The sequence below is a fragment of the Lagopus muta genome, chromosome 7 (genome assembly GCF_023343835.1).
Source record: "Lagopus muta isolate bLagMut1 chromosome 7, bLagMut1 primary, whole genome shotgun sequence".
NCBI classification, from domain to species: Eukaryota; Metazoa; Chordata; class Aves; order Galliformes; family Phasianidae; genus Lagopus; species Lagopus muta.
The window spans coordinates 46,053,996-46,079,331 of record NC_064439.1 but is presented as its reverse complement, the minus strand read 5'-3'; the positions used below and the strand labels follow the sequence as shown (position 1 = coordinate 46,079,331).

The window sequence follows — 25,336 nt, the reverse complement described above, 5'->3', positions numbered from 1 at the left end:
CCCAGGAAAATCAAATAGTGTTCTCTTGCAAAAAATAAATAAACAAATAAAAGAGCTCGGCAGAACTGCAGCCATCTTATTCCATTACATACCATTAGGAAAAACAGTGGCTTGTTCATTCACTGGAAGTTAAATATATGTACAGGAGATCTTTTGAAAGTCCCTAAATGCTGCTTTAGCCTGCCGTGTGTCAAAGGCATGGCCTCAAGCAAAATGCTCATCTACAAGGTTACTTCTCCATGGATCTGCTGTGGACAGTCCATAGCTCTAATAGGCAAATAAAGAAATGCAACGAACGTGAATTCTTTCAAACAGAATTTCCACAGCCACCTTTCCTTTCTGAGCTCAGACACAGCAGAGTTGTGGCAATATCCATCCATCTGAAAGGAAAGGGTTTGTTTTGGTCAGCATCCCCACAAAAGGCAGGATAAAACTCTCAAACTTTTTGCAAAACTCTGGTTTTCCAGGAAAGAATATTAATGGTGTAGAAGTATATTCACAATAAACACCTTCTGCTGTTACCAAACACATCAGCTTGCATTTGGTCTTCAGTTATGCCTTAAACCATTTATTTACTGTCTAGTCATGATTCATGTAACTATATATTGCTGCCAAGCGAATTCCATTGCCATGGGGATATTTGCAGACATTTTAAATAGTTGAGATAAATAAAATAAACTCCAAAACCACCAAGAAATAAAGTGATATAAAATGGGAGATAACTGTCTTGCAAGCTAGAATTAAATACACTGAATTTTTGGTCCTCATTGCCAACACAGCACTAACTACCTGAGCTGCATACACTGCAAGTAGAACAATATTGCAATTCTTTCTGCAGTGAAAGTAGTCAAAGCACTTGGTAAAGAAGGGTAACGTGGGGAATATTTGCTGCCTACACAACGGAACCCACTTGCAGTAACATTCAATTTCTCAGCTAGGTATTTCAAGGAAATAGAGAAGATGCTGCCATAGTCTGTAAGGAAGTGTCACAAAGAGATGATTTCTATTGCAGTGTCTTGGATGAAAACAAGTAATATCTGAACACGAGCATGGGCATCCTCAGTATACTAACGCTAATGCACACAAAGCATGGGTTAATGCAACTAGGAATTCCAGGTTTGTAAAGAAGAGCAGTTTTGTTTAGCATACTGTAGAACAGAGGTGTTGCCACGCACCCAGTAGAGCACAAAACTAACTATCAAAAAAGGCTATCAGTTCATCACAGTGCGTGCTTCATATACACTCAGCCACAGCTTTGACAGATCACTGGGCACTGCATTAGACAGTTTGGGGGAAAAAAGGAAAGGAAAGAAGAACTGATAGCAAGGAGCCTAGGAGCATTTGGGGTAGAAAGAGACCATGCTGCCAGATAGTCTGAGAAAGGCATTTAATGACCCCGTGATCCAGAAGTGGAAGAAAATATCTGTTACTTAAAACAGATCTGTGATGTGATGCTAATAACCCCAACCCTATTTTTTCTACACAAACCCAGATGATGCCTTTTACTTTATAAAATATACACTGAAGAAACCAAGTCTGAAGCCTGCCTGCATGAAGCACAGTATAACTTCAAAAGCTCTCTGACACTCTAACTTTGTTATTACAACAATACAATAACTTTTCTTGCCTGGAATACCAAGGATATGTCCTAGGTTATGCTAATGGATCTACTCTGAAATAAGCTCTTGAAATATTCTTGGCTTATGTAGTGGATTCATCATCAAAAAGACCATTATCTTCCATTATGAATCCCAAATGTCCAAATAACTGATTCTTTAAGAACTATTTTCTGTTTCAAGTATTGCTTTGTCATCAGAGCAGAACCACTGAGCGCCATTCTCCTTATGTCAAAGAGAAGTTTGGCATGATGCAATTCAGTTCATAAATATGCAAAAGGAATCTGAATTGAGTTTTAGTGTTTTCTTTGATTTAAATTTCAGTTTTTAATTTTTCTGCAGTATGTGCTCATCATTTAAGTGATTGACCTGTAATGTTTTGAATAATTACACACTTTACATTCATACTTTAGCTGTTGGCTGTTTTCTTAGAAAACAGTTTTGAAAGATGTTCTCTGATAACAGATTTGACTGCGGGATGTAAATATTCTGCAATCCTGAAAACCAACTACAAAGTTTCTACTGCCATCAGTCCCAGCAGACTGATGGGACACGTCAGTCCCATGTGTAAAAGCAGCAATCCTTAACATGGCTTTGAAAAATAGTTTTTACTTTTAACTTGTTGCTAAGTGTTTCACATCACTCTTTACAGGAAGGGAGAAGTGAGCAGCTATACTGGATAAACTGAAGCTACATACATAGGTGTGTCCAGCTTAGAATGCTGGTAGATAAACTATCAGCAAAGCTCCAAAGACAGGTACAAATAAGCCATCCTCTGGCAATAGCAGGAGACAAAGCCAAGCAGTGAACTGTACAGACTGCATTCATTTTGATTCTAGCCCAAAGGCTTCAAAACCTGTTTTTAGGTTGGAACCTAAAGATCAGAAGTTCATTGAGTGGCTGAAATTGTAAAGTGCAACTGAATATCTGAAAAGTGACTTTCAGGGAGCGCAGTCTAGATGTTTGGATGTCAAGGCATCAACACTTTTGTTTGTACAAGGCAGGTGTTCAGCAAACACGAAGGATGGTCTGACTACGTGGAGGGAGTTCCTTGTGTAACTGTGGTAAATCACACAGGTGTGGAGGTTCAGGTCCTCCCCTCTGCGGAGTGCTGCACTCCCAATGGTTGTGATAAGCAATTCACGTTGCTTATTTGGTTCATTCGAGTGCCAGGTGCAGCCCCAGAGGGTGGAACTGGGAGTGAAGGCACGTGTAGGTAAGAAGAACAAGGGCAGATCTAGAGAGGACCCCATATTGGAGCTAGCCCAGTAATCACAAGAGAAGCCAGAGCCTCACTTTCCCAGGTACATGAGAAGGAACAAATCGGCAAAGTGATTAAAATGCCACCAAATGGTACCACACTGCTTTGGTTCTTCAACTCGGATGTGAGCTGCACCTCAGTCCTTGAGTTGGCGTACCATTACCTCGAGTCTAACTTGTTGCTCTGCTGTTCGCAAGGACAAATCCTGATTCAGTATTCCTAGAGGGAAGTAGATGTCCTTTAATCAAGAGTACAGCTGGCAAATACAAAGCACAGCAGCAGCACAAAGTACACAGTACTACTTTCTTATCAGAACCAGTCTTTACTTTTTGCAGAAACAACACTCAGATGGTAGTAAAGAGAATAATGTAAAAAGCTGACTACTGTATATAGAGAATTCATCTGCTTTTATTCTACACTGTTTTACTTCTAGAATGGAAAAAAATCCATCCTTGCAGAGGAAATCCATTCTAAGCTCAAAAAATTATTTTAATTCTAGAAAGCATAGTTCCTTTCCTTGAGTCAGAAAAATATAATGAAATGCCACATTGCATTAAGTGTCCAAGTGCTTCCTCCCTAGTATGATACACAAGGAATGACAGCAGTGCCTCACACTACAGTAGGAAGTGCTTGCTAATGTAAATGGGCAGGAAGGTGATCCTTCTATAGGCCCTGCTCGTGTGGAGCTGTCAGTGTGCACAGACCCTTCATGCCCTCAAGACTCTGCTCAGGCACAACAGTTTATAGGTCTGGCCACGGCACTATTAATGATTACACATCTGGGCATACAGAAAGTCTCTTAAGGATTTACCAAGACCTACCCAACCTCAGTGGGGCTTACTTATTAACAAATAAACAAACAGAGAGCTGGAACCACCAGAACGCACTGCAGATGTTGCTTCTGGTCCTCCTGAGCAGTCACTCCTGCCTGCTTGTGGAAGGGTGGATGGGGAGAGGGGCATTTGCTGCAGGCTCTGACTCTCTGAAGTAAGAAATACATCTCACGATCTGTCAGTTCACTGACTTGCTTTCTCCAAATGTCGTGCAAACAATGTATGGTGCATTTTTCACATAGTTTAACATTACTGGAAATCTGTATTTCCTGAGCCACAAGTCGTTCACCAGACAAAATGCTGCAGAGCACTGGATAAACTTCCACCAAGGTTGGATGTCAACTCACTTAACAAAGTAATCATTATGAATACATGATCAGGCTCCCTTTCTGCTTCTACTGATCTATATTCCCAGCTACACAACCATAACTGCACAAAGCAACCATTTTCTACCTTCAACAATAAGTGCATGTGTGTGCCTCTCACAAGGATCACATCATTGCGTGGAAATCTATCAAAGCCTCTTTCTTTAGATAATTGAAGTAATGGATGTATACCAGGACAATACAGTAAACATACTACAAAACAAGAGATGCTGTTTGTTTGTTTGTTTGTTTGTCATAGCAACTGTTTAATAGAAACCTATGTTTGTAACTTCTACAGCATTGTATGAGCATTTGCTGATGAACACAACTTTTTCTTACTGCTGCAGAGCATTTTTTTAGTCAAAAAATGGTGACTCCTCAGAAGGGGATCAAAAGGGATACACTTTAATTTGCTTCATTTGCATGTTCCTAAATAATGTTATAGGTAGCAGTCAAAGAAAACAGTCATAACGGCAATGACAGCAATAGTAGGGATAGTTGATTATTGTGCTGCTTGAGAGTTTGCAAGGACTTTCTGTTTCATGAGAGCCTTCTCTGAATACAGAACAGCTACACAAATACAGGCCTGATTCTGGACAAGTGGTCCTACTGAGTTTGCATGTCTCAAAATAGGAAGAGGCTGATGGACAAAACATCGGGGCCCAATCAGACGTGACACCAGATGCCTCACGCTATTGTTAGTATTTGTATTGCCATTGTAGTGGGCTGTTTCTTGTGCTAGGGAACAAAGCAGAATGGCAGTATTTATACAAAAATCATCAAATGTAAAGGGCAACAGATGTCAAAGAGGGAACAAGAATACAAGGCCAGGAGACCTTACTGGTCAGTGTGACAAGCAGTGATCAAAGAGCGTTCAAGATTTTGAAAGGCATTACTGCAAAGCTGAGATTTAAAGATGGGTTTGAAGAAGACTGTGCTCATTATTTGCTGCTAAGCATCCCCAGCATTATCACTACTTGCACAACGTCAACTGCTTATGGGAACGGAGTTTAGGACCAGGACGTATAATGAAACAGGTTCATTTTGGCAAACGACTGCTTGGTATGCAAAGATCTGTTACATTAGCACAGGAGCTCAGAAGGGGGGTGCATAGGCTGTGGCGCTGACTGAGAGGTGTGATTCAGTCTGGAAATGCACTGTGTACCCTACAAACCCAGGAGGCACTGGAGTTTCCATGCAGGAGAAAGTCAACAGGGCACCTGCACCATAATTTTCAACGCGACCCGTGCTGGAGCTAATTCACCTAGCAAGTCACACCTGCTCACATTAATAAAACCAAACAGTCTTCATATGTCTTATTGGCAGGAAAGCATGAAAACTGGCTAGGCTGGCTGGGAACCAACCCGGCGGCAACACGAGTTAGTGCATTTTTTAAATGAGCTGAGTGGGTTTTGTATCTGTGTCTGAGGACAAGGACACAAACAGGTTCTATGGCAGATAGCACTCTGTGTTGAACTTTGCCAAGTGTTTTGGTGATTTCACAAAAGGAAGCCAAAAATCCTATCTTACTTTCTTTCAAAAGTATCAATTCCTGTAGAATCTAAAGAGTCTTGAAGTTTGCTGATGATGCAGTGAAGTCTCTTCTTGAAGAAGAAGAATAGCAGATCACTATGGAGATGTGAAAGGTGCAATTTGCTGTATTTTACACAGAATGTGATATCATTTAAGCCTCGGGGATCCATTTGCATTTGCTTTATTCTCAAAATATACACAATTTTGTAGAATCTCCTGAACCCTGTAAATTATGTTATGAGAAGAGAACCCCCCTGCTATTCACAACACAGAAAAACGGGACATTAACCTCACATAAAACCCACTGGCGTGCATCTTGCTTCCTCATTAAATCTGTGCCAGTTTTGGAATAGATTCCAAAAGTGCAAGCTCACTGTTTTGTGCTGTTTTTTTTTTTTCTTCAGTGATCAATCCATGAAATAATACTTAAAAGAAAACTCCTTAAAAGCTATAGTTCCCTTTTCAAAGCTGTCCTTAACGGCTACTTACTTTGGCCATTTTCTCATCATATCTGAAGACCAAGACAATTCCTTTTCGGGCAATCTGAAGCCTTTACTACAAGAAAGAAAGCAAGTCTTACTCATCTGATTGTTTTCCCACAATGTATTTTTACGGGAGAGTTGTGGGGACCATACTATACATTCAATGAACAACCTCTGTGGTGTAAAGTGTCTCTTTTTTGGTATTCAAATTACCACGAAAGCAACTAGCCCTATCTCATGGCCATGGACATTACCACCTAAACCAACCAGAATGAAAAAAGGGTTATTTCTTACCTCATGCATTGTGAAAGACACAGATTTATGAGATAACATTTGGCAGTCCTGTGACCAATGATAATAAAAATCTCTTTCCCTTGGGCATCTAAGTACCACAGAATATTGTAACACTTCCAGTTCTTAAAGAGCACTGAACCGCATTGTGCTGGCCTGCATACCTTTATGAATAAAAAAAAAAAGAAAAAAAAAAAGAAAAAAGAACAGAAAGAAAAAGATCAGTTTTCAGTGTTGTTGTGAAAAGTATTTGTATATCACATGTAAGGCACAGATGAGAAAGAATTGGGTGGGAATCAGAAAGAACCAAGGACTGTCTTAGCCCCTTCATAGCTGTTCTTTTCTGCCTTGCTGCGACTCTACCTACTCAATCACTGCTTTAACAACATGCCCACTTCAGCTATTGAAATGGAACTTCCTACTTTCATCCTTCCAGTACCCCATCGTCCTCTTAAAATGTACCCTTAAAAATAGTAGAAATGAAATATATCACAGACACAACAAATTCAGCATGTTTCCCTTTTTTGCTGAGTACTTTACTTGAGAAATGCAATGTCTTGTGAGAAAGAAAAGCCAAGGAACCTTGAGACCACGCTCAGAAATCCCAAACACAAAAGGGGTGTAAGGTTTCAGATCACACATCATAAATACAGGTATCCAGCATCTCAGTGAGGGCGTAAAGCATCCAGGAGCTTAAATGGCTCCAAAGAGATGACCCAGGTATGAAAGTACAACACAACAGCGAGGTCTGCAGTTGAATGGGAAGGGCAAAAGTAATTCTTTTTTGCTTATTTTGCCGTGCCCCTTTCCCAGCACCACAGCTGAGCTCCTTAGGGGCGGAGGCAGGACTTAGAGGCACCAATTTGGAGTGCCAGGGCTACACTAAGCCGAGCGCTGTCGTAGCAGTGTGATTTACAGGGTGTAGGAACACTCGTGGAAGGGCTTTATGTGGCATCTTCCAACGGTACGTTTTAATAACTTTTCACTGCATCCCCCCGCCGTTGGCCAGAAGGGCAGACTTTGGACCTATTGACGGGTCCCGGCGGCGGAAGAGATGATTTAGCAGCTCTTTCACTTCAGTTTCGGCGACCAGAGCTCACGCTTGCCTCACAAAAATCCCCCTTTTTACATCGGGAAGGCGGAACCCTCGGTGGCGACCAGGAGCCCCGGTCTGAAGTGCAGCGCGGCCGTTGCGAGGCCACCCGCCCTTCTTCCCGAGCCGGGAAGCGGCCGTGCCCGCCCGTGCGAGGGGAGGGAGGCGGCAGCGCCGCGAGTTGCGAGCCGTGAACGGGACTGCGGGCTTTATTGCGAGGAGGGGAGAGCCCGCTTCCAGCCCTCTCCTCGGCCGGTGTCGGCAGGACTCCTCGCGACGGTGCGGCGGGGAGACGGACGTGCCCGAGGAGCAGCTCCGGGTACCGCTCTTCCGCCCGCCTCTCCTCAGCGCCCGGCGGGATCCGCAATCCGCGCTTGGGGTGACGGCGTTCCACAAAAAGGAGGGGAGCCGTAGCCGTCCCGCCCGACCCGTCGAAGCCGCCACCCATCTTTGTTGCGGGCAAATCCCGCGGCCCGCCGATGCGGCTTTGGCGTTCCGGCGCGTGCCCGGTTCCAAAATGGCCGCCGAGCGGACCTTTTTTCTCTGACACGGGACGCGGCGAAGAGGGGGCGGGCGGGGAGGAAATAGCAGCCGAACCTCGCGCCGCGAGAGGCGGGGGCGAGGAAAGAGACGTGGGGAGAGGCAGCGAGTGCCCTGCGAAGTCCCGCGCCGAGCCGAGGGGCCGAGCCGGAAGCCGCCGGCGCTGCGCGTCGGGAGAGGCGGGCAGGGGCCGTGCGAGCGGGCGTGCGAGGCGGCGGCGAGGGACGGAGGAGGCGGCGCCGGGAGCGCGGAGCCGAGCCGTTAAGCGCGTCCGGCCGCCTGCGCGCGTAGGCGCCGTGTGGAAGAGCCGCGGCCCCTCGGCGGGATCGGCGCAGAGGGCGTTGGAGAGGCGGCGGGGCAGAGGCGCGCCGCGGCGGCGGTAGCGGCGGAGGAGTAGGAGGAGGAGGAAGAGGAGGAGGAGGAGGGGGCAGCTCGGTCCGCGCCGCCGCGGCGGAGGGAGGGCAGCGAGCCGCAGCCCAGCGCCTGCAGCGCACCGCCGGCGCCATGGGTGAGTCTCCAGCCCGGGGCCGAGGCGCGGGCCGTGACAGCGCGAGGCGGCGGGCGGCCGGCAGCGGAGCGGAGCGGTGTGGAGCGGCCCCACCGCGGGGCCCCCGGCCCGGCGCCCCCCGCCCTCCGCCGCCGCCTCGGAACTGGCTTCGGCCCCGCGCCGCCGCCCGCGCTCCCCTCCTCCACGCGCTCACTTCCTGCCCGGCCGAAATTGTATAATGTATTAATGGGGCTGCGCGAGAAAGCGAAAATGCCGGAGAGCTGCTGCTCGCTCTTTTCTATCTCGCTTTTTTCTTTTTTCTTTTTCTTTTTTTCTCTCTCTCTTTTTTTTTTTTTTTCTCTTCCCTCCTCTCTACCCACCCTCCCCGCGTCCCTCCTCCCCTTTTCTCCTTTTGCGCCCAAATTTGGGAGGGAGGAATTCGCTGCAGGAATTAAAGCAGCGCTGAAATATGCAGGAGAGGAGCGGGTGGGACCGATACCGCCTCGCCGCGAGGAGGAGGAAGGAGAAGAAGAGGAAGGGCCGCATGCGGACGGATGCGCGGGACGAGACCGCTGCCCGCCGCTTCCCCTCGCGCTGCCCGGCTCCCGCTGCCTCTCGGCTCCGTACGGCCGCCCTCCCGCTGAGGCTCGGGCTGTGCGAGGCCTCCGGAGCCCGCCGGGTCTCCCCCGTAACGCCGCCCCGCTCCGTGGCGGTGGGAGCGGGAGGCCTGGGGAAGGCGGCCCTGCTCGTTTCGACGCGGTGCTCTCGGCTTCCGAAGGACCGGTTGGGTACAGATGTGATTCTGTGGCACGGCGGCGTTCAAGAATCTTCTGCACGCAGTTGTTGTGCCACCTCCTGCTGACGAAACGCGGGTAGCAGGAGGTTGTCAGGAGAGTCTGCTTGGACGGTCAAAGGGATCCCTCTTTGCTCCATGCTGGCTTGCACATGTTTCCACGTGCAGAAATACCATCGGTATTAATATTGAGACCAAAAGAAAATCAGCTTGAGTGTGTGCAGCCTCAGCTCCCCGGAGAGTTAATGGGTCATAGCTTCAGATCTTACCTGTAAGGCAGACCATGCCTTCTCATGCAGGTTTGGTGTGGGTTTTTTTTTTATTTTTTATTTTTTTTTGGTAGCAGCATCTTTTCAGTGTTATCGTAGATCCCTAGAATGGCTTTCTTTGGAGGGATCATTTGTTTCCAACCCATCTGCAGTGGGCAGGATTAGTACCCACTAGATCAGGCTGCCCGGGGCCCCATCCAAGCTGGCCTTGAACAGCTCCAGAGATGAGGCATCCACAGCTTCTCTGTGCCAGCGCCTCACCACCCTCCCAAGTGAAATGTTTTTCCTAACATCTAGCCTAAGTCTCTCCTCTTATAGTTTAAATCCATTCCCCCTTGTCCTATCCCTATCAGGCGGTGTAAAAAGTCACTCTGCTTCCTACTGATCAGTTCCCTTCAAGTACTTAATTTCTGACTTTCAGTCAAAATAACACCACCTTACCGGCTGAAAGGTTGCCAAGCTTGAGAAAAAGCAGTTCTGTGTAGCATCAGACATCTTCCATTTGATGGTGGCTTAGTTTGCAGTGCTTGCCGCGTTCTGTGAGATTACCAGCAGCTCTGTCTGGTGAACATAGAAATATAATTTCCTTCTGGTGTCAGATGGCAGATATTTTTTCTTGTAGCTGGCGTGTGAACAGCAGGGACCGATAACTAGAATATTTCCTTAAGAGGGCAGTTTTCAAAGACATTGCTCTAAGGGTTGATAACTGCATGGTCTGTGTAGAAATTGGAATGGAAATGCAGGAGCATCCCCTGCTCCTCACTGATTGCTGCTGTGGAGAAAGGCTCACTCCGTAGTTGTAGTGAAATTGAAGGAGATGTACTGAAGCAGTAGCAGTGTGTGTGTTGATAATAACTCGGAGCATTTCCTTCGGTTGACCCACAAGGACAAGTGACTTGTCACAGCTCAAATGGAGCTGTGGATGTATACTCAATATGACAAACAATTGTCTGTGTGTATGGGTAAGGGATCGTTGTTTGTCTTAAGCAGAGATAAAGGATCAGATTTAGAATTCTTGGTAGCAAAAGCACAATAGATTTTGCTTTGTTTTGTTTTTCATGAGAAGTGTGTCTAAACACAGACAGCAGTTCTCTTTCCTTTTTTCCTTAACTGGTAGCTATCTTCCTTGCTCTCTGTCAGTGGGCCAGGCTGCTTGTACTCCTTAAACTATTTAGTTTTCAGAAAGTTCCTCAGTGCTTTGTTGTTCTTGTTTTCAGTGCCACCTTAATGTGTGCATTAAGACAACAAATAGTTATAAAACAAAACAGCTAAAGATCCAAACCACATTTTAAGCACAGTCAGCGATGAAAAATGTACCTTGGAGAGGGCGTAGGAGAGAGGCTTCTTCTCAGAGCTGTGTTGTGAGGTTCATCTTCAGCATTAACATGTTGCCAGACTGTTCACTTAACCTGTCTAGACCAGGAGTGGGTATGTATGAGTGATGTTCTGTTTGCTCTGGGTTGGTTTTCTTGCTCCTGAAATGAAGCAGTTAATTGCAAATGTGTTCACTGTAATTAGAATGGCATTTGGTCACCATTTAAGTAGTTTAGTTAAGTCTCATTTAAGTTAGTAATTCAAATTCAGGGTAGTGTTAATCTCTAGGCGGACACAAGCTGTCCTTACAGAGGGCTGCAAGCCTTGAGCTGATGTTTACAAGATGTATTGCAGAGGTGGGGATGGTGACACAGGAGGAATGGGGAGGTTTCTCAACAGCAAGAGCTGGAAACTTGGCTCACAGAAACCAATACCTTCCTGCTCACCTTGTCAGGGGCAGTTCTGCAAATGTCAGTGGTGAGTCAAATTAGACTTCTTTCTTGCCCCTGAGTTTAATCGTGGCATCATGATAGCTCCCTAACGTCATCAAGCAGCTCTTCTGGCTTTCTTAGTAGTGAAGAATCCTGTCAGCTGCTCTGCAAAACCAGAGATTCGTTGCCTTGATTGAATGTGGCTGTTAAGATGCTATATGCTGTAACATTATGACATTCCTTGTGTTAACAATGGAATTGTAACCACCAGGCTCATAAGCGTCATAAAAGACAGTTTGTGTGCACTGTCCGCTGGCGGAGTCTGTGCTAGAGGTAGATAAAACTTGTGCCTGGCTGGCCCTTGTTCTGATATGCATCCTGGATCTCCTTCCCACAGAAACCACTCACTTGCTCTGCTTTCTGTGCATGAGCAGCGTGCCTTCCTGCCATCCCAGGCTGTGTGCCCACCTGACCTCACACGGCAGGGCGTTGCATCACTGGCCTTCAGGAATTGTGCCTTAGTGGCTCCATCTTATTTACAAACTGCTTTCTGTACAGCCATTTTTAGGCCACATTTCCATAAATTAAAATGGTAAAAATGATTTAAAAAAAAAAAAAAAGCTGTTAAAAATGCAATTGCAAATTATTTTGGAAGCAACATTGCAGAACAATAACAGTGAGGGTGTTGCAAAAGCTTGTTAGCTTCTGAGTATAACTGAATGGTGATTTGGTTAGTTGTCAGTAGCATAGGATACATAAAAAATCAGTTCTTACCCAGTGGTGGCAATCACCCCTCAAGATGTAGGATCTTAGTCGCTTTCTGTCTGTTTCAAACTGATATGTTGTGTGTTCTTGTTTCTTCATCTGAGTAGCAAAGAAGCTGGGACTTAAAGGCAGGGGGGAGGAAAGTTTAAAACATAAGGAGATTTCTCTTTCCTTTGACCCCTGTAGCTTTAGGAGGATCAATATTAAGATGGAGCATATTTTAGTGTCAACATTTTTGGAAGAGTTTTCTAAATAGAAAAGTTGCATTGTAATCATGAAAGATGAGAGATCTGAAGAAACAAAAAAATAAATCTGACTTCTCTCATTTGACCACAAAAAAAGACCAAGGAATGACACTGTGTAGAATCACATTCTATTGAATGAGACTGACTGAGCTTTTGACTGTTTTGGGGGTGCTCTGGGGCAAAGTGTGGTAGGAGCAATGACTAGAAAGAGAGAAGTGCAAGCTAGATACTTGTTCTCTTTACAGGCCTTGTTCTCTTTAGCATTGCTGGTGGTCTTTCCCTTTAGTTCCCTTTGTTAGATGCTTTTATCATGAGATTCCACACCTTACACTTGTGTAACTGGACTGCAACTGAAAAAAACTTTCCTGATTGTGTATTTGTCTCTTGTACTTTGTGTTACCTCTGCTGCTCATGTAATTGGTATGACTGGATGAGCTTGCAGTTGCAAGTGGCAGTTAACCTTACCGTAGTGTGGGGTAGTTTTTGGTTAGATATCTGAGCTGATCTGGCTTTGTTCCCTAGCTGAATAATTACCAGGCTCACAGGAGGGAAGCCTAAGCTCACCCTGGTGGTACAGTTGCTAATCAAATCTCTTGGCAGTGGTTTGAAGGGAAGCAATTGGGCTGCTTTCCCTGCCCGTGCAGCAGTGCCTAGTAACCATTCATGGAGTCGGGCTTATAGGCATTGCCTGTTTGGTGTTTTTGGTTTCCTATCAGTTGAGCTCCCTGAAACTGGTATTGTAGGGGTGCAGAAGTGATGGCAGTATCATGGTGTATCACTAGCGTTAGGGCTGTCTTGAGCAATGCGCAAAGCAGAGGCCCTGACTGATGGTGAGTGCAGAGAATATTGCAGTGCAGTGGGCCTTGCAGTCCTGACCAGGTTCTACTGTGCTGATATCTGAACTAAAGTAAGGAACTGGCATTAATAGTCGTGTTGTCAAAAGCAGTGGTTGGAGGTATTAGCAGCTGCTGCTGGAGAAATGTAATTTTTCTGGAAGCTTTCTGGCAGCAGAGATTTTTCTCATTGTACGATCTTGCCAATGTTCCCTGTAGTTTTTTGTGTTTTTTTTTTTTTCCAAACAAGAATGCAAAACTTGGAGTTTATGACTCAGAATTTGACTTCTGGATTGCTGGCTTAAGTGTAATTGAGTGGTTTCAAGTTTGGGGCAGTGAGAATTTCTGAAGTAGGGTGAGTCCAAGAAAACCATCTTTTTATTTCCTTATTTCTCTCCCTGCCTCTGGAAGAACAAAAAGCTTCCTAATTGCAGTTAGTAAAGGTATACTAATAAACCAAGAGGTTCAAGATTAACTTCCTGTTGGAAGGCATTGCCAGATGGTGTGAAATTAAGGTCAGAGTAATCTCTTGATCGCAGGCAAAGGGGAGACATTCTGTTGCCTTCTTTTTTAATTCTTTTAGCACGTATTTCAATGAGAACTTTCAGGAAGGAGTAGCTTTCACGCTGCTGCAGCACTATTTACTGGAGCTCACGGTCATCTCTACTGTTCAGCTCTGCCAAGTATTGACTTTGGTGCTCTGATTTGCAATTCTGTGGACGTCTGAAAACCTGCAAGAGCAGCAGAAGGACCCTGCAGTTTGTAAGTAACAGCAGGCAGCACTTTAAGAGACCGGGGCCAAAGCTAGAGGATGTGGTTGTCTGGTCCTTCTTTATATGTTGTGAGGATAAGGACTTTGGACATCATAGGGGATGCTGCTTTTAAATCAGTTGAAGGAAGAATGTCTTAAAATGCTACAAGTACAAAACAGAATAGATCCTTGAAGGGGGGAGAAGGTGGAGATGTTGAGCCTCCATCCTATAAACAGTTGTTCCTTACGAGCAGTTCTAAGTTTTGTTATCAAGCTGGTTGGTGTTTGTTCCCTTTAGGTGTTTAACAGGGCATCCATAAAAGGTCCTCAAGAGTTGTTGTATTCTGGATCCTTGAGCAGTTGCTGTTTTCAGTGAGTAAATTCAAGATTGTATTGGTACTTTATGTGTATCAAATTCAAGATTGTATCTGTACTTTATGTGTATCAAATTAATGCTGTGTGAGTGTTAAGGCTTGGTAATGCAGGGAAGGGAAACTGATGTTTTGTTTGTCCAGATGGATGCAGGAATTGATTTTTGGAGAAGACTTTGAAAGAGCCTTTGCTCAAGGTGACTCTTCCAATACGTTCAATTCTCCGCGGGTGGTAAAAATGATCCTGGGTGTCTTGTTCAGTTGAATTGTGTTCCTAGTGGTGGATCTTGGCTGTAGAGTATTGCTAATGGTGCAGCACAGCTGTCTGTTGGTATAGTATTGGGCTGTGTAATGTGCAGTCTTCACAGCCAGCTTTGTTACTAATGCCACGAGTTCAGGCAGTTGGGAAGTTGAGAAACCAGCAGATTTGGTGGTGTTGATTCCCAGAACAGAGCTGTGGCTTTAGTCTGTGCAGTCTTCAGCTTTGTACCTGAAGGAAGCAGGCTGCTGGTGGCCCAGGAGCCATCAGATGGTTTGAGAAATGCACACGGTGAGAGCCGAGTTGAAAATATGTTCCTTGACGTGGAATGAGTGAAAGCAAAACTTTGGGTTTCTAGCTGCTTACTTATAATTACCATTCACCTGTAATATACCAATTAATATATATTGTAATAATCTGAGAATGATGAGATGTAATGTTATCAGTGTGGGCCACTCTTTGTGTCAGATTGCTCCCCCGAGGGTTGCAGTAGTGTGAGATGTCGAGGACAGTCTTTCTTACACAGTCATTAGCAATGGAGGCTATCTTCCTGTGGTATCTCTGCAGCTTCAAAAATAGATGGTTCAGAACAGTGCTGACAGCCTCCCGTGTCTCAAATCTTGTAACATCTGAACTTAGCACATGGACCCTATCTCTGAATTGCCATCATTCTTTAAAGTAGCACCCACTTGTTTTGATCTCTTAGGTCTCCATTATAAATACAGAACTTCTTAGGCAGTGTGGAAATAGTTTAAAAAATAAACCCCTCTAAATACTAGTGATTTAAGAGCTTCCTGAGTTAGCATCTTGTTAATGGTGAGATACCCTCTCATGTTAATTTTTCCGAAGAAATCACTTGTCTGAGACAAAAGGGTCCATTGCTTTCAGAACTCTCAGGTCTCACTGGTCTGGAATGCTGTTTTGCTGCAGCGCAAGAAAGGAATAAAGCCTGAAAGATGAGTGACAAGGACATGTTTCAGAAAGCTTTAGCTCCAAGTGTCTGTCGTGGTGAAGCCCACAGGCCTTCTGCAAGTCAGAACTTGAGGCATTCGGTATAGAAATCAGCGCAGGGGAAAATAAAAGAATATTCAGAAGAACAGATGGCTTCCATATGGGAACAAGTTGCATCCACCATGTAGAAATGTATGGTAAAAGCCCTTCCTCTTAGTTACTTTAAATGAGAATTCCTGGTGTTAACAGAAACACCAGAGGTGACACGCTGTGATTTCTCTCGGGGTTTTGGGGGCACTGCGGTGTGTGAAGGTTCTGGAGCATTGCTGCAACAGTGAGCTAACTCAGCAGCTCTCCTGCAGCTGCACGCTCCAGGAATTCAAGTAGACAGGCTGGTATTGTTGCACACGTAGTGCAGGGGGCTGCTATTCCTTGCCTTGTCAACCTTGCAGCTTCCCCATGAGCCAAATGGTCTCGACTGTGAATTGGAGGCATAGAAAAGAGGTGGGCACAAAGTATGTTTGCAAGTATCTTTTTCTAAGCACCTTTGTTGTAATGCTGTCAGTCCGGTTGCAGGAATTCCCTTTCTGTGTTGGGGCAGATGTAACGTGCTCTGGCTGTTGGCCCTGCTTTGCCCTGAGATTTGGGGTAGGAGAATGAGGCAATCAGTGTTTGCTTTTATAGAGTAAAGTCTATGAACTGTGATCTAGCATCACCTGAGTCCCTGTGTCACTGACTGCTCTGTGTGCGGATCCTGGCAGAACATGTGATCTCAGTTCCTTCAGGTTTGCTAGCATGTTCAACAGAGACTTCAGACTGGGAGTATATAGCAAAGGAACAAACTTGATACATTGCAGCAGAACGATTCCATGTATTTCCTAACTGTTACTGTGCCTTGTTGCTCCTTCTCCAAAGTTTCCATAGCAAAGTGAGACTCCTAAAGTGGTCTCCCAAGTGAGGCAGTAACTGCAGTGACTGGTTTGTTTCCTTGAAGATGGCTCTTCTCAAACGCTGAGCGTAATTGGCTTCACAGGAGATGAGAGATAAGAGCAGCGTGAGGTAAAACTGCCAGGAAGTTCCCACCACCTTGTTTGTCTGTTTGATTCTTTTTTTTTTGTTTTACATCTCTTTGGGAAACTTAAGAGACAAAGTGACATTTATGAAACCAAATGCAGATCATTCTCTTTGTTTAGTTTCTTTTTTTTTTTTCTTCCAGGGAGGTTTTATATAGAAGAATCATTCATAGCATTTTACTGAGCATTCTACCTTTGCATCTTTGATCTTCAAGGCCTGGGAAAGAATAAACATTAAGTGACAGCAAAACTGAGGAGGAGAAGGTCAGAAATGGTGGTAGATAACCCCCATACTGTGTGGAGGGTGTTCAGTGTGCAGCTGTTCTGATGCCAGCTCCTCTGGCTCCTTGGCTCCTCTGTGCAAGTTTCCTTGCCTTCTGCGTTGCATCCTATAGTTGTCTGCCTGATGGCTGGCTTTATTTTTTTTTGTTCAATTATAACTATGCACACACACATATATTTAATTAGATGAATTAAGCTTTCTTAGTGTCCTTGTTAGATCCGTTTTGCTTTTCTTTGAGGTTTTCCACCTTTCCACGTTGCCTGAAGCTCAATGGATGGGTTGTGCTGTCTACTCTTGTGATGTTTTGCATTGCAGAATCCTTTTACTCTTAGGACTCGCATGTGTTTAATGCTGTTAATAAAGCAGGTGATTGTAATGATAGCACAGGAAAAGAGAGAGCCTACAGCCAGCCAGCTTCACTGGTGCTGGCTCTGACTGCGCCCCATGAGGTTTTGAGGAACAGTTTGAATTGCATCAGCAGTCACTGGTCAGTGGTTGAAGTTATTGATTATTGACTTAATCAGCTTGCTCCTAGAGACTGAAGAGATCCTGGCTTCTTAATAGCACTCACCCATTGAAAGGAGTTTCTCTTCTGCGTCCTTCTTGAGGAGTTTTAATTCCTTCTAATACAGGCAAGACCACAAGTTCACACTTGCAAGCCAAGTACTCTTACTAAATAAGATGTCTTCTATCTGCAGGTGATGCCTACTTGAGGGACTAGAGGAGCCAATTGCGTGTCCATCTGCACTAGATTTCTGCTGTACAGATTATGGCAGGTGTTACTGATTCAGCAGGTGTTTATTTTAGTACTGAAAGGAAAAACAAGTTTGTAGATAGTCAGCTTAAGTTTAGGTTTGCAATTGTAGCTGATGAGTTTCCTTCTTCCCCCTCCTTTTCCCTGGCTTTTTAGATTCAGCATTTGTTTTAAAAGTAGGGAGAGTATATCTTAGTTTGTAAAAGCAAAGTGAAGGTACTCTCTATTGTGTAAAAGAAACAAACAAACAACAAACAAACACAGAAAAGAACAAGTGCTGTAGGCACCTAGCAGCATCACTGCCCTAAGTAGTGCTACACAGCTTTTGTTCCAAGAACAGCTCTTAGTGTTGGCCTCTGAGATGTGGCAAGGCAAGGTAAGGTAGGGGTATGTATTGGCTGTATGTTTTATGAAGGCTGGAAGAAATGTAGGCTTTATCAACCTGTGGCAAGCTTTTAGGGATCTTGATGTAAAGCAACTCCTAGGCCTTCCCATAGGCTTCAAGACTTTGAGGAACTGATGTGGAGACTTTAAGCAACTAACAGTGTTGCAAAGGATGATTTTATTTACTTTTATAAAGTTTCCATGTTGAGTATAGTAAAGGAAATAGAGGAAGTCCCTAATGTGTTTTGTAGAATGGTCTTTCTGTATAAAACTAGAAATCTGTATAATTATTAAAATATATGAAAAAATATAAAAAAAAATCACAGTGATAAGAGACAAATAGAAATGTGTGTGGCTGGAGAGCATGCAGAATTTAAGATGGAAGTTCTTGAGAGATTACTTTAACTTCATTGAAAGCAGTGTTCCACCAGAGCAGGTGAGAAGATATGGAAGCTTCCAAAGCAGAAGGGAAACTTGGCCCATGTCGAGGTACCTCTTAAGAGCAAACTGACTGCACAGCAAATACACGATTTAGAAAAGATGTTGGAAATGTGTCCCCCACTCCAAATGTGCGAATTGAGTTAAAAATGTTGCTTTCTGTTTACATCATTGGTAAGTGCCATTGCTGGCCCATGCCTCCTGCAGTGAGTAACCGTGCTGATGTTCCTCTCAGTGTGGTTGGATTTCTCAGGTTTTCTGGGATGCTGCTAAGTTACTTTTAAATGGCAGGTCCTAGAAGGAGAGCAGGGAAGGACGAGTGGCATTTCTTATTTTTAGAATAACTTTGAGTAGGAAGCTCCAAAGCCCCATTTTGATGGAAAAAACTGATTGGAAAGATCAGGATTTCCGACACTGTCAAACTGCTTTCCTGTTTTATCCAATTGTCTTCATTAATACTTGCCATTGGATGGGTTAGGTCATAAATCCTTGAGATTTTTCATAACATCCTGTGCCAGGCTGCTGGTTACTGGCAGTGCCCAGCAGCTGTGCTTACCATGCAGGCAGGCTGAGCTACGCTCCCAGGCTGCACGCAGCAGAGGCAGAAATGGCTTTAGCTCACCTTGGGCTTGCATCTCTCCTTGATAAGAGGGTGCAGTGCTTCATCAAGTAGTGGACCTTATGCCAGCCATCTTTTGGCCCAGATTGTATTTCTGAAGATTGTCTTTTTTTTTAAATTTTTTTTCTTGGATATCAACACAAAATAGAGATGTAAATTGCAGAGAGTGGGCAACCACAGAGACAATAGGCAGGCTTGGCAGATGACAGAAAGATTAGGACTTTTTAAATTGTTGTTTGTAAAAAGCTTCCTAAGGTACTGCTTCCTTCTCATCAGCTGCACAGTTAGAGCAGCTTGCTGTTGGCTGTTAATCCACTGCTTCAGATGATGGATCTGAAAGCTCCCGCTCAGCTGCTGGTTTATGTGGGCTTTGACATTTTGCTTGGGGCAAACCTCTATTAAAATAACATTGAGTGCACTAAGTGGATGCATCAAAAGTCAGCTAAGGCCAATAGTATAATTTCTCATATGACTTGCTTTCATTTGTGCTCTGTTAGGACAGGGATGATGAACAACAGTGAGGACTTGCATAAGAATACTAACGGTCACTTGATTAAAAAGTGGCCGTTAAATGCAGTGTAGGGGAATGGAAAGTGATAGATGGGTGGAACTGCTGTTCTGCTGTGTGATCAGAAGTGAGCTGTGAACAGCTGCTGCAGCCCAGGAGCAAAGGCCTGGGGCTGTGGTTCAATTCCCCACAGGCATCAGCTCCGTCCTCAGAGGTCAAAAGAGCAAATGACATGTTGGGAGGAAGTAAAGGAGCTGAGAACGGGAGATGGCACGTGGTGAGGCCGTGTAGATGTGTGACTTTTCCTTGGATAGCACATCGATCTCACTTGGTCTTTCTAGGAGATTACAGGTTAAGGAATGTTGCAGAAGAGCTGCAGAGGTGATCAGAAACATGAAACTGCTGCTTCTCCTTAAAGTATGTTGGGTTATTAAGGCTGTTTCCTGACGCAGGAGTGCCAGCTAACTAACGGGAGGTAATTTCAAAATGGGAAAGTCCTCCATTTAACAATGTGGAGTCAATCAGAGGAAGATCTTGTGGCTATGGGCGCTGATAGGCTGAGGGGAATGCAGAAGCCAAAGGCACGCATCCTGCTAGATAGCAAAAGGGACAGGGAACCTCAGCGCTGCTCTGAGCTGGTATCCATGATGGTGTCAATCTTCTGGAAATAGGCTCAGAGCCTCGGAGAGTATGAAAATAGTTAAAAATTGAAAGTTAGGGCTTGGAAGCGTCAGTGATTGCAATCTTTAAACATGATAACAAGATATTTTTTGTCCTTCTCTTTTGCATCGTTATCATGGAACTGTCAAGCACTGGAAGATGCGTGGTGGAGGAAAAAAAAACAACCCAAAACCCAGACTTGTGAAGAGAATTTATGTTACGGTTTTTATGGTTGTTATAGTTACTCTAAGTGCTTTGTTGGAGAGCTAGTGTGGATCTCTTGTCACCCACAGATAAACGATGCCGAGCAAACACTTAACTTCTGCACCCTAATTTTGTTCTTTATTTTCCGTCTGTTCAACCAATGTCACAGTTTGCATTAATACTCAGAAGTGAATTGATGCTCTTCAGTAAATGTGGAAATTTTATAGAAATACAAAACCCTCAGAGATATTTATGGTGATGATGGCTTTGGTCTTTGTACCTTTTCCCCTCTTAAAAAGTAATATGTGATAGCATGGTGAAGTGGGGTTATGTGTTGTGGTGTGCACCTATGAAGAAAACAAATGCCCTTGAGTCTGTTGTGGGTTCACATAGCATCTGATAATTGAAAGCACATTGCACAACTAGAATAAAGAGGACTATTGAATAACTGCTTGTATTGGAAAATGGTGTGAAGGTTGTTGAGCTCACTGCTGTGAGATGAAGCCATCTCTTTAAAACAGACCAAATCACTGTTTTATGAAGCACTGTGCACTAAGCATACGAGATTGAAAGAGTAGTGAGGAACTCTGTTGATCAAATGTAAGTAACTTTTTCTTTTTCTTTCTCTCTTCACACTACCTGCTCCTCTTCCTGGATTGCTGCTGTACCTGCATGGGCTCCTTGCTGCAATGGCTCAAATTCATTCTTCCACCGATCTACTGTTGGATGTGTTCTATCAATGTCTTCAACACTGGAAATGATGGAAATGTGTTGTTCACAAAGTAGCTGTAAGTATTACTTTGGTAAAGACACATTACAACTTTTGTGAAACAGAGTAAATGGCTTTAGTAAGTGAATTGAACTGAGCTGGGTGAAAGTCAGGAAGGGATGAAAGCTAAGGAGACCCTCTGGTAAGTGTTGGAGACATGAAGTGTTGCCCTGCACGATGATCCATGCTGTGGGATGTAATGCTTCAACAACCACAGCAAAAGTAATAATTTATTTTAAAAGTTGTTGGAGGAGCTTAAGCAAATTGATTCCTCCTATTTTTTGCTGTTTTTAGAAGTAGAAGGTGTATGAACAAATCAGATCTTTTCCAAGTCAGTACAGTGAAAGTGCCAATTTCAGTTGATGTTGGCTTTCCAGAAACTGGAATTTGACAACTGATTTTGGTTTTTACAAAGGCTCTTTCCTGTTGATGGAATATAAGTCCTTGAGTCAAACATGGCATTCAGATTTGACACTTCATACATCCTTTTGTTTAGTGACATCTCTATTTTGTTTGAATTAAAACAGATTGTGAATGTAAACATTATACATCAGCTTAACAGAGCAGACAAGCTGAAAGTTGCTGTCTAGTCTTGTTTGGCATTTCATTTTCAGATTTCTTAAAGTTCTTAGCAGTAATACCATTCCAATTGTGCAACTCTTTGTAAAGGAGAAGGAAAGGAAATAAGAATAATGTAATCAAAGCAAAAGTTATTTCTTTTGCTTAAGAATAGTTTCTGGTAAGAATGGCTTACATTAAAATGTATGTGCAAATTGACAAGCAGAACTGTAAGGAGTGTCTGAATATGATTAGGCATTTTATGTCTTGTGGGATAAATAGCAATTACATATATTTAATAGTTGTTAAGGACCTGCCCTGTTGAGGAACTTTTTCATAACTTAAAGAACATCCAACTCAGTGAGAGTTACTGTCTCTGAAGCATTGGCTCCTGTTTAGCTTGTTGGAGTGTAGCTGATTATATTTCTCACGTGTTGTGGTGATTAGAAAAGTCAAACAGTCTTTGAATTAATTAAAAAAAAAAAATAAAGAACTCAAATCTTCTAAAACTTTTCAGATGAGCCTTGAGACTGAAATGAAACAAAAAGCAGAATAGAATTTCTTAGAATTTCTTGATGACAAAAGGCAAAAATCACACATTTGGAGTACAAACATCTGTTCCTGTGTGTGTTTGAACTTGAAGCTACAATACCCAGCTTTAGCAGGCTGTCATTAAATATTCCTCTCCTGTTCTGTATGAATTAATTAAAAGATGCTGCCTTTTTAAAAATGGGAAGGCAATTAATGCATTGTATTATCACTAAATGAGAACTGATAAGCATTTAGTATTAGGATTAAATCTTTCCTAAGCAGTTCTGCTAAATTCAGCCTGTTCGGATTTACTTACACTGGTGCCATCACTGAGTTTGTGTTACAGTGATGTGGCATTCATGGGGAGTAGTGATTTCTCTGCTGAATGGAGGTAGCAGTTATGTCAGTTTAAACTGACAATTTAAGTAAAATTAATTAATTGACTAGTGCCTTGGGATTGCAAATAAGCTAGTTCTTAGGGCATTGTGTGCATTGAAAAAGGATAGCATTTTTCTATACCTGCAAGGAATGCTTGCTTTAATTAAAAAACATTTCCTTTTGAAGTGTAGGACTTACTGCTGTGAACATGTTGGTTTTTTTCCTGTTTATTTCAGTATTTAGAAAAAGCATCCAAACAAACACAAATTGTTTGTAGAATTTAATGTAGAATTTAAATCAACCAGACTCCTTCCCGTACAGTCAAGGTCTAAGGCAGTAGTGCCTGTAGTAGAACAGATTTGTGTGTGGGTTTCCATAGAATCTCTCTGTCCTATTGAAGTTTGTCTTGGAGAGGGGAATTCAAATTGGCACACGGTGCTTCAACTCTGGATGCTTGTAACTCTTAAACTGTGAAAGTGAGGCAACATCAAGTCACGTTCTGTCATCTTTGGTTGGACATAATCTACTGTTTTAAAGCCACTGTTGCATATAAAACAGTATCTGGTGTTGCTTTCAGTAGAAGAAGTGTCAAAAGTGTTTTTGCCTTTTCTGTAAAAGAGAGCTAAACTGTTGTGTCTCATAAGATCCTCAGACCAGTTTCATCATCAAACACATTTCTAGGATTCTGCTAGAAGAATGGTTTGAAAGTAACATGGCTGATGTCTGCAGGATTACCAGCTCTAGGACAGTGAGGGAGCAGCATTTTAAATACCTCCAACATTTTCATTTTTGTGGTGAGAAAGAATAATGGCTAGCATCCAAAATTCTCATCTCTTTTCGTAGTAGGGCAATATTATGAATGAGTTTTTCACAGTAAAGGGCAACTGAAGTTTTACATCTGTGAAGGGTTGTTGTAACGTGTGCTGCATTTGCAAACACTGGGCATAGATTGACCACAAAGGGATGTGTGATGCAGAACAGGAGTGCATCAAGTTAGTCCCAGAAATATTGGGGCAGTACCACCAAGACTCACAAGAATACGCTCCTACAACTTGCCTGTGTTTTAAATGAGTTTTGGAACAAAGTTTTTGATGTTTGTACTTGCACACTGTTGTGCTTGCACAGTCACAGTGCTAACACAGCTTGCTTTCTGTGCAAGACTGCTGGGTATTGGTGCAGTACACTGCAGTGTCTTTGTATGCAGGTCAGGATGTTGAGAGGTAGGATAGGCATTGCCTCTTTGGGTTCTAAGAAAATACAATCCCACTAAGTAGTTGGGAGCTTCTTACACTTGTGAATGTCTCTTGTCTTAGCAACAGAAGAACCTTGAAGGATATGTGGGGTTTGCAAATCTTCCAAATCAAGTTTACCGGAAGTCCGTGAAGAGAGGATTTGAGTTCACGCTCATGGTAGTAGGTAAGTTTCTTATTCACTGAGTAGGAATTGCTGGATATTGACATAGTTCTAACACATTATCATGTTGAGTTTTATTTTGCATGGTCTTTGAGAAAACAAGCATCTTTGTCTTCTTGACTGTTAGATCTAGAGTGTTTGGAAAGAACATGTCTTATGCAGGTAGATAAGGAAGAGAACAAAGAATAAGAACTCTGCAGTTTATGCAATTAAAAAAAAAAAGGCTGATGTGGGTCTTGTCCAAAAGATGACTTGCAAGTATCACAGAATAGAAGGGATTTGAGCTCACATTTTCATCTGAATAAAAATGGAACTGCTTTTACAACCCTGAATGCAGCATGAGGATCTGGAATCCCAGTGCAGTTAGGTCCTGCCGTTTGACCATATCCAATGCATTCTACATTTCTGTGGCCACAAAACTGTGGTACAAAATCCAAGCTTTAATTTAAACAAACCTTTCTAGTTTGTATGGTTGCAATGAAAACCAAATGTAAACAGTGGGTTCCCTATGGACTACAGGCAATTTGAAACTGTAGTTGGTATGGATGAAAAATGGACATAATAGTTCATTTAGGTGGCAGTGATCATCCCTGTTGTTATCTGCTTTGATAGGACATCTGATTTCCCTTTTATTCTCATTTGAGTATTAGTGTGGTAGTAGATCGTGATTACAGTTTGGTACTGAAGCATATGTACTGGTTATGTAATTCCATTTTGTCATGCTAATGGTCAAAACAACACAAAATAATTTTGTAATAGCCATCTGTCTCTTTCTTGATGCCTGCCTTTGTCTTTTGTAATTTGGATAGCTTTAATGCTTTGTTTTGTCATCAGTACAATGGACATGCTGTGCAGTATTCATGTACATGTTACATAAAAGTACTGTTGACTAAGTTAGAAACCAAGGTCAAATTGGTGAATACTTGTAGTTCAGTTATTTCCTATTGATTACAAAGTGAACGTTATAAAATTTGAGGTTTTTTTCTTTTTTGAATTATTTTGGAACTAGAAGTCCCTTTGTAATCTAGCATCCAATTACAGAATTCATTTCTTACAGAAATCTACTGTTTTGAATAAAATATGGTTTTCTGCTCTTGGTGAATGGGAAGGAAAAACTCAATGACACAAGGACTTGAGGACTTAAACTGTCCTCAAGTTGAAGCCAAAATGGGCTACAGTTTGCTCTTCGTTGTTTCAATCTTGCAAGAATCAAGTCACTTAAAGCACAAATAATGACATATATTAGAACTACAGGAAGTGAGTGAATTTAAATTTGTGGTC

General features: G+C 43.1%; 2 protein-coding genes across 3 annotated transcripts in view; one reads left to right on the top strand and one right to left on the bottom strand.

The window, feature by feature from the left end:
- Positions 1-6,649: 6,649 nt before the first annotated feature.
- Positions 6,650-24,050, bottom strand: LOC125696469 (insulinoma-associated protein 1-like). The gene is made up of 4 exons (XM_048952194.1): positions 24,045-24,050; positions 23,956-23,994; positions 21,129-21,194; positions 6,650-8,522 (listed from the first exon to the last, which is right to left on the bottom strand). Exons 1-4 carry the CDS (start codon positions 24,048-24,050, stop codon positions 7,458-7,460), a joined length of 1,176 nt encoding a protein of 391 aa, XP_048808151.1. The 3' UTR covers positions 6,650-7,457.
- The window catches only part of SEPTIN7 (septin 7), a 57,569-nt gene continuing 56,188 nt past the window's right edge, over positions 23,956-25,336 (top strand). For both annotated transcript variants that reach the window (XM_048950344.1, XM_048950343.1), the window contains exon 1: positions 23,956-24,058. In XM_048950344.1, the coding sequence (XP_048806301.1) occupies positions 24,049-24,058 (10 nt within the window). In that variant the 5' untranslated portion in view covers positions 23,956-24,048. The remainder of the gene's footprint in view (positions 24,059-25,336) is intronic.